General features: G+C 40.8%; 3 protein-coding genes across 3 annotated transcripts; 2 read left to right on the forward strand and 1 right to left on the reverse strand.

Annotated features, from left to right (window-relative positions):
• The first annotated feature begins 14 nt into the window (after positions 1 to 14).
• LOC108111570 (gamma-aminobutyric acid receptor-associated protein) lies at positions 15 to 608 on the forward strand. The gene has a single exon (XM_017221093.2). It carries the CDS (start codon positions 146 to 148, stop codon positions 506 to 508), a length of 363 nt encoding a protein of 120 aa, XP_017076582.1. The 5' UTR covers positions 15 to 145; the 3' UTR covers positions 509 to 608.
• A 1,267-nt stretch (positions 609 to 1,875) lies between these two features.
• On the reverse strand, positions 1,876 to 5,217 carry LOC108111568 (chorion peroxidase). Its single transcript, XM_017221090.2, has 8 exons — positions 4,960 to 5,217; positions 3,909 to 4,696; positions 3,418 to 3,844; positions 2,995 to 3,322; positions 2,763 to 2,937; positions 2,544 to 2,702; positions 2,162 to 2,481; positions 1,876 to 2,101 (listed from the first exon to the last, which is right to left on the reverse strand). Exons 1-8 carry the CDS (start codon positions 5,123 to 5,125, stop codon positions 2,035 to 2,037), a joined length of 2,430 nt encoding a protein of 809 aa, XP_017076579.2. The 5' UTR covers positions 5,126 to 5,217; the 3' UTR covers positions 1,876 to 2,034.
• An 81-nt stretch (positions 5,218 to 5,298) lies between these two features.
• LOC108111569 (UDP-glucosyltransferase 2-like) lies at positions 5,299 to 7,536 on the forward strand. The gene is made up of 2 exons (XM_017221092.2): positions 5,299 to 5,680; positions 5,760 to 7,536. The coding sequence occupies exons 1-2, from the start codon at positions 5,434 to 5,436 to the stop codon at positions 7,040 to 7,042; spliced, it is 1,530 nt and encodes a 509-aa protein (XP_017076581.2). The 5' UTR covers positions 5,299 to 5,433; the 3' UTR covers positions 7,043 to 7,536.
• Positions 7,537 to 8,519: the final 983 nt, after the last annotated feature.

Here is an 8,519-nt window from a genome sequence, read left to right on the forward strand (position 1 = left end):
CTTATCCGTCAAAGTTAGCCTTGTAGTTGAAAGGAGAAACCATATTTCTGACAACTGTAACTGGCAGCTACAAAAAAAATCCAACCAAATCCAAAACGAAAAATCCTGTTTCGCTCCGTTTTGCACCAAACACTAATCTGCCGAGATGGACATGATCTTTCAGTACAAGAAGGATCACACTTTCGAAAAGCGCCGCAACGAAGGTGACAAGATTCGACGCAAATATCCTGACCGTGTGCCCGTAATTGTCGAGAAGGCCCCGAAAACCCGCTACGCTGAATTGGACAAAAAGAAGTACCTGGTGCCGGCCGACTTGACAGTGGGTCAGTTCTATTTCCTCATCCGCAAGCGCATCAATCTGCGTCCCGACGATGCCCTCTTTTTCTTCGTCAACAATGTGATACCTCCGACGTCGGCCACCATGGGAGCACTATACCAGGAGAACTTTGAAAAGGACTACTTCCTCTACATTTCCTATTCCGATGAGAATGTCTACGGACGTCAATAGACTTGGGGTTTGCCCCGAGTAATCGTTTTGGTGGTCGCTTGAGTTTCAATTGTCAAGTTCATCAATAAAGAATGACTGGTCTTAAGCCAGCTAACCAGCAGCTACTAACGTCGTCATCATGACCCATGCTGGGTAAAATAATTATCACAGTATGTGCTTCCCCTGTATTGGGAGAGGGGTATAGCATTCGCATTCGCTAATCCCTTGCTTCTGGTCTCGCCGGTCTCTGGAAAAAACAAAAATTAATTGAAATACTCAAAAAAAAAAATATCTAGTGAACACTCACGGCTAAGGCTTAATTACAATTCACAAATCGAGATGGCCCGTTCCATTGAGAGCGGTGACAAATTAAATGTAGGCATCGGTTTTTGTTGTTATGGTGTGCTTAAGTTTACTAATTAGTGAAAATATGAGACAAAAAAACCAGTTTAAATCGAGCAAAAGTGTGCTCCGAAAGCATGCAATAAAAAATCGAAGTCGCCCTGGTTGGTGGTGGTGCATCAAAATAAAGTTGTTTGACAAACTTATTGACGCCGTGCCCCTGGTGGATTAGCGAAGGAAACTTTTAAACAAATATAGAAAAGAATTTATAGTACCGGTATTATTCCGCTAGACACCCACAACTTATTTAAATCTAACCTTTGTTTATTGTATTAATCTACATATCGTGTTGTTACCGCAAAAATTTCCCAAATAATCAAGTTTATTATTTGAAAAATATATTGAAATGTCTTATAAATTGGAAAGTTCAATAAACAAATTGGTTATATTCCAAGAATTTGTTGAACATTCAAGTTATTTAAGTGTCGCAGCACAGATTGCAAACGGCGTATATTTTCCGAAACTGATTAGTTCACATGACTTACGTAAAGATTGTAAAAATAGAAGCTCAAATAACGAATATCTAAGGTTAAACAAGACTTCACAGATATATGTCGACTCAAAGCTCACTGTGAAATGGAGCGGAATTGATATAGACGTTTAATAATATTCTGTTATACATTTTAATTTAGCTTGATATTTGCATATCATGTTATTTACAAATGCGAACAGCTACTAATTGACTAGATAATCCAAAGCGAATCCACGCCAGAAACAAACATATAAACATTCACACACATTCGTATCTACATATATCATAACAGTAACAGAAGTGCAAAACAAATTAGAGTCAATTTAAATAAGAAATTAGTAAGATGCCGAAAATACATGGTAACTTCTGGGTTATCTGATATAAACATTTGTCACCCAATCAACAATGTAATATCAAAAAAAAAAAAAAACAGACAGTGAGAGGGAGCGAAAAAGAGAACTTCAAATTAAACAAATAAAAAATATACTTCGGGGACAAAGAAATTTGCGCTTAATTAGCAATGGAAACCAGCTTAATCGATCGGCTTTATTTTGGTTTCTTCTTTAGCCGCAGTTACATAAAACGGGGATATACAATTCGGCGAGACATTCGCATATATAAATACACTTTAAAAACTCGATAAATAAATTAAAAATGGATTTAAAAAATTATCTTAAATGCGCCATGCCTCCAAATTAACGGCAGGCAGGCCGGGATCATCACAGCCAATCATTTGGTTGCTATAAAGAAATGAGCAAGTCACTAAAGAAATTGTTTTGGTCATTTCACACTTCACTTACCTGGGATGATCGGCACGTATGAATGCGGCCAATGGCACCGCTTGAAGTGTGAGGCGGTCGGAATTGTCGCAGAGTAAGCGGGCCAATGTGACCTTGCGAAGTTCCTGTAGCTGCTGAGGATTAAATGCGCCGGGATTAACTCCATTATCGTACTCATAGAAATAGCGATCGCCCTGCTTGAAACGTGCAAACTGATCGGCTATAATCTCAGCAAAGGTTACTCCCACAATACCACCTTCGACGGCCGTTTCCAGCAATCCGCCAACCCACAGGTCAATATCATCGGGGGTACGATAAACACGGGCTAGTTTCTGCCCAATCTTTTGGTTAAAAAATAAATTAAAAAGAAATTTATATAAAAGCTTAATATGCTTTTACTTACTTCACTAGGGAACTGTTCAAAGCTTTTCAGTTTGGGTGCACCCATCAATTCCAAGTAATCATTGTAGCTACGCAGCCCTTGGTCACGACCTCGCTGAATGTTAATTGCAGCCAGATCCAGCCCGAATGGATTGTCCCCGCGAAACAGGAAACGACTGAGCTACTCAAGGTAAAACCGATTAGAAAACCGCATGAAACTAGCGAATAGAGTAGTCCTTACTCCCTGGCTGATTGAGCTGTCCACCTGCTGCATTGGCTGGCTGTACAGAGTTCGCAACATGTCATCAAAAAACTCGCGCTTGCGCATTCTCGAAGGATTAAACATCACATCAGGAATATTGACCACTTCGTCAATACGACCATGCTCCTGGCGGATGTGGAACTTTCCATCGACACTTAAAGTGAATGAATAAATAATTATATTTGGAAATTTTTATAGTCAGTTTTCCTACCTAGAATGGCCCATACGATATGCAGCGCCCGAAAATTCGTTGGTTATCGCTGGATTTACATTAACATTATAATCATGAGCATAGCCTTTAAATTGTGGAACCAAACGGAATCGTTTCATTTGCTGCGGGCCAATAATAATGGGCAAGAACTCATTGTAGGTAATATGTTGTATCTCAGCAATGACAATGCGGCGAGCCTCCTGGAAAAGCCATTCATCGCTGGCAGAAGGATTTTGTTGGCTTAATACCCCAGCCACCCGATTGTGCTCCCGAGCCAGTAGAATTTGAAGGGTGATCAGGGATATGATTTGATTGGTTCGACCATCACCTGAAAACGAACCAAAATAATATCGTAATTCTAAATTGTAATTTATTGGCCAATTTACAATATATATAATAATAATCTCCATTTTATATTTTTACCTGAGAGGAAACAAGATTTTCCAGCCTCCTCACTGGGACAGGCCTTCTTGTCGTTTGTCAATGGCAGTATATCTCGTCCAAAGTCATTCGTCATTCGCAGACGACCGCCGCGGAAAGCTCTTAAGCTACGAGAAGCCTCATCACTCGATCCATAAACTGGAGAGGCGTCCACAAAGTGGGTAACCTTGTTCATCTGCTTGCCATAACTGAGTTGGCAATCTGGACTGGGCACCAAGGACAACCTTACAAAGTTCAAGCAGCGCACTCCGAAAGCTCCGTAAAATTCATCATCCGGTTCGACATGGATCGGCATGCAGGCAAAGTGACTTTCTTGCGGACCTAAAGCGACTTTGCCTTCAGGGGAACAGCACTGCACGAGATCCCCATTTTCGAGTCGCACTGAAGATGTTTGTGAAATGTCGTGTGCCTGAAAAAAAATTTTAAAAATACATTTTAACAAAATGTTATAATATATCCTTTATTTAACATACCAAAACTTGTCCAAACTGCATTACCAGAAGATTATACCAGGAATGAGGACGATCAACGTCCGTGAGCAGGGTTCGCGAGATCTTGCGAGCACCCAGTAAGGGAGTCCCATCGGAGGAGTGTGCCCGGGGTGTCCAGATTCCGTCTTCGTATGCGGGGGGTAGCAGGCGCTCCATGGGCTGACCAGCAGCGCCCCACAGCGACCTCTGTGGCAAAGGATTATTGCAGGTACCATCCAAACTGCGATATACTGATCGAATATTTCTACAAATTGGATGGGGTTGACAGTGCTGGGCCAAAGGAGTCTCCGTAAACTTGATGGGCACATTATTTGTTATGAAATCGTCGACGGGCACCTGCTCCTTCTTTCCGAACAACTGGGTGGTTATAACCTGTTCAATAGCACTGTTGGAGATAACAAAGTTGTGAAGATCATCCTTGGCCGTTGAATGAAATACCAGGCCGTGGGCAAAGTCGGGGAAGCCTCGGCGGACCGGAATCTGAGCCACTCCGTGCATCAGGTGTTCAAAATTTCGACGTGCCTCATCCAGAACTGCAGGTGACAGGATGGTGGAAAATGAAGATCTCCGTTCCTTGTCTGAGATCTCTGGTTTTGGAGCAGTATGATTTTGTCCCGTTACGCAACAGTAGCCGAATTTTCCAGCTGGCAAATCACAGATCTGGGGCTTTTCATGGCTTTCCATGCGAACGTGAGCGGGACACTGAATTTGAGGCACACATTTTACACCTTTGATACAGGGAAGACATTTTTTCAACAAAGCGCTGGTAGCTACACGGAAAGTAAAAATTGTATGCGTTTTATTTGACCACATTTTCCACCAGTTGAAAACAATTTTAAATATTTAAAATTCTATTAATCACAATTTTCAATTTTTTTTTGCTATTTATTTTATTTAATTGTAGAGAAAGAGTAAGAAAATAAAGCAGAAAGAACGAGACGACTGATCAGCCACAGAAGTACCGTTTAGGATAAACGCCATTTTGAAAACAAAGTATTCTTAATTTTTTTAATTTTATATATCCCATGTTCACCTGTTTCAGCTTTCTTTGTGGTTTCTGTAGAGCTGGCCACTGGCGCTGGAGTCTGCAAATCTGGGATTTCATCAAAGCGGTTTTGGCGCACAGAAAATGCCGCTGCCTGTGACCCGCTAAATTGGATCGCAAATAATAACAGCGAAATAAACAAAATGTCCCTCATTTCGTTTATTAATTTAAAAGTTTTATTGACTACACTTTATAAAAAATTTAAGCTCAACTGAAGCCGGTTAAATATCAAACTCTAAATGCCGCCATTTTTCTTTCGATTATACGTTTATTCGATAACAAACCAGAATGTTTTGTAGTGTGCTGTTTGCAAATAACACAGTGCTGTTAAACGCAATTTTGTTAACTGCCGTTTGCTGTTATCAGTTTTTGTTTAGAACAATACCCATATCTACATATATCATTATATATAGCATAAGTAATCTGATCAGTGAGTAGTTGCAATACGTTGGTTGAACTACTATGAAGCTATATCTCTTGGTTTCATTTATCATTTGCTCTTTTGGGGCGAAAATCCCTTTAACGGACAGTGCAAAAATCCTAGCCACTCTGCCATTTCCGGGACCGTCTCAGTACATTTTTGTGGAGACCTTTCTGAAAGCCCTGGCTGCCAAAGGTCACGAAGTAACAGTGATCAATGCCTTTAATAACAAGGAAACTCCGAATATGCGATTTATAAAGGCTTATAATGCGCGCGATCACCACGAAGGTTTCTAACTTGTTTAAATTATGATATGTTTTTTAAACTTCTAATTCACTAACATTATCTTTTTACATAATATCCAAAGAAATGATGGATCTGCTGAACGAAACTATTTTGTGGAAAGCTCTAAATGCATGGCATAAAATTGTGACCAAAGTGATGGATTTAACAATGGGGAACGAGGATGTTCAGAAGCTGCTTAAATCTGGAGAAACTTTCGACCTAGTGTTGGCTGAGATGGAGCAAGTGGAACCCTTGTACGGTTTTGCCCAGCATTTCAATGCCACTCTGGCTGGGTTCCTTAGTTATGGAACGGATCACCGGGTTGATGAGGCCTTTGGAAATATTTCACCCATTTCATATAACCCATTAGTAGGCTCCTCCCGCATTAATCGGATGACCTTTTGGGAACGCCCGCTTAACCATTACGGATATCTTGTGGAAAAAATACATCGCCATCTGATTCACCTGCCTGCTATGCGTAAAATATTTGACAAGTACTTCCCGAAATCTAAGCAAACCATGGAGGAAGTTTTGAACAGTTTTGCGATGGTTTTAATAGGTCAGCACTTTTCCCTGAGTCATCCACGTCCCTATTTGGCCAATATGATAGAAGTCGGTGGACTGCACATTAACCATGAGCCCAAACCACTGCCCGAGGACATCAAACAGTTTATTGAGGATTCCCACGATGGTGTTATATACTTCTCCATGGGATCTAATATAAAGTATTCAGATCTAAAAGAGGAAACTCGCGATGCACTGCTAAAAACCTTTGCGAAATTAAATCAGCGTATACTGTGGAAATGCGAAAACGACGAGATGACAGGAAAACCAGAAAATGTAATGATTAGGAAATGGTATCCCCAATCCGATATTCTAGCCCATCCAAATGTCAGGATATTTATTACTCATGGTGGTCAGCTAAGCACCATTGAAAGCGTGTACTTTGGTAAACCTATATTGGGACTGCCCTGCTACTTTGATCAACATATGAATGTAATCCGAGCTCGTCATATGGGAATCGGTTTGGGATTGGATGTTCAAAATCTTAACCAAAGAGATCTGGAACACGCCATCCAAACACTGTTAACTAATCCAAGTTTCGCCAATGCTTCGGCGGCGGCTTCCACACGATTCCATGATCAACCCCAGACGCCACTTGATCGGGCTATATGGTGGGCGGAATATATCATCAGGCATAATGGGGCCCCTCATCTTCGAGCAGCTTCTAGAGATCTAAACTTTATTCAACTTCACAGCCTGGACACTTTGGCAGTTTTATTAGGACTGCCTCTATTAGGTTTGTTGTTTATTATCAAAATATGCCAACAAATTTGGTTGGGAAAAAAACTGAAGAAAGAGTAAGAAATAGAAAGACAGATTTCAGGCAATCTAAGCTAACCCGTTCTTCTTTATTCTATATAAGGTTAGAAAAAAAAACAAATAAATACAAACAAAAAACATAAAACTGTTCTTAAATATAAGGATAATAAGCTATTACATTTTCGGTTCCCTCATATTCGAATTTTGTAAATTCGAAATTCAGTTACAATTTAGTTTAGAAGCAGGCAGTGTTTGCTAGAAGCAGTGCTATGTGCAAGGAGAGCTGTTAAAATAACAGCCTATAAGCCTAAAAAGTGGTATCGATAAATATTGTACATCGAGAGAGTTGCCATACTACCTAACTGTCAGTCACTGCCGCCATATTGTATGCATAAATGCGCTACTCTGGCAACGCCGCCAGACTCGCTTTGTATATGCTCATATTCTCGTAACATGCAACTATCGCATTTCTGTACTTAATCGTGAATGGTTAAAATGCTGAAACAAATAACACATATAAAATGAAGGATAAATATTTCTACAACATGAAAAATTTCAAAGCATAATAGGGTATCGTAGATCTAAAGTATGGACGCTATCGTTTACTATCGAAACTAAAGCTTCGCCAGTGTATCGCAAACACAAATATTCGGTGTATCGATACTATCGTGAGTGGTACCCGCTCTAATTTGTACAGGCTCGCTTCTTCGTCATGCTGCGAATTTGTTCGAAAATTAAGTGAAATACAGCGCATTAAAAGTGAAAAGTATGTGCAGCCCGTGCAGGGCCCATCTGGCGATCAGCCGCGTGTGATTTTAGCCGTCGCAGCAGCGTTTTGGCAGAGCCCCAGCCTTGCGAAAAACCAACAAAAAAAAAGAACGCCAGGCGCAGACAGACAAGACTTGCATACACTACTACTTGAATCGTTTCATTTCGTTCCGTTCGTATACCGAGTTTGCTGCCCTGTCCCTGTCTTCTCACGCGAGTTCGTTTTTAGTATATATAGCCAGTCTGTGGACGGTCGTCAATGCGTGAATATTCTTCTATGTGTAAGTGGTGTGCGTGTATGTAGATTTCTGGTTAAGAAAAGCCCCAAAAACCAAAGCCCCACAAATATATTGAGTCTTGGCCAACAACAATCTGCCGCCGGACTTTCGCCTGAGGGCGAGTGAAAAATTCAGTTTCTCTCCTCTCGACGATGCACTTTGGAGGCTGTGAATGTGTGTGCGTGCGTGTGTGTATACATATGCAAATGATTGGATGTCGAATCCTTGCATCATCATCATCATTATCCTAAACTCTTTGCGAAAAACCGCAAAAAAATGCGAAAACGGAGAAACGAAAAAAAAAACCTCCCAAGACATCGGCAGCGGCAAAAGTGAACGCGCAACAAACGCGGCCAAGCAGGCGCGGCAATTATTTATAAATCCCAATACCAAATGTTAAACAATTGCCGCATCTGAGAAATATATTTAAATTGTGAGATGATGATGCCCCTTGGCCATTCCATTCCAGTGCT

Source organism: Drosophila eugracilis, unplaced genomic scaffold (genome assembly GCF_018153835.1).
Source record: "Drosophila eugracilis isolate 14026-0451.02 unplaced genomic scaffold, ASM1815383v1 contig_75, whole genome shotgun sequence".
Classification (NCBI taxonomy): Eukaryota; Metazoa; Arthropoda; class Insecta; order Diptera; family Drosophilidae; genus Drosophila; species Drosophila eugracilis.

Bases quoted from the DNA above. Each gene is read 5' to 3' on its own strand.
- LOC108111570 (XM_017221093.2), top strand. From the start codon at position 146: ATGGACATGATCTTTCAGTACAAGAAGGATCACACTTTCGAAAAGCGC.
- LOC108111568 (XM_017221090.2), bottom strand. From the start codon at position 5,125: ATGAGGGACATTTTGTTTATTTCGCTGTTATTATTTGCGATCCAATTT. The intron at 4,697-4,959 runs GTGAACATGGGA...CTTTCCGTGTAG, and splicing joins CACAAAGAAAGCTGAAACAG to CTACCAGCGCTTTGTTGAAA. The intron at 3,323-3,417 runs GTAAAAATATAA...GTTCGTTTTCAG, and splicing joins AAAATCTTGTTTCCTCTCAG to GTGATGGTCGAACCAATCAA.
- LOC108111569 (XM_017221092.2), top strand. From the start codon at position 5,434: ATGAAGCTATATCTCTTGGTTTCATTTATCATTTGCTCTTTTGGGGCG. The intron at 5,681-5,759 runs GTTTCTAACTTG...TAATATCCAAAG, and splicing joins TGCGCGCGATCACCACGAAG to AAATGATGGATCTGCTGAAC.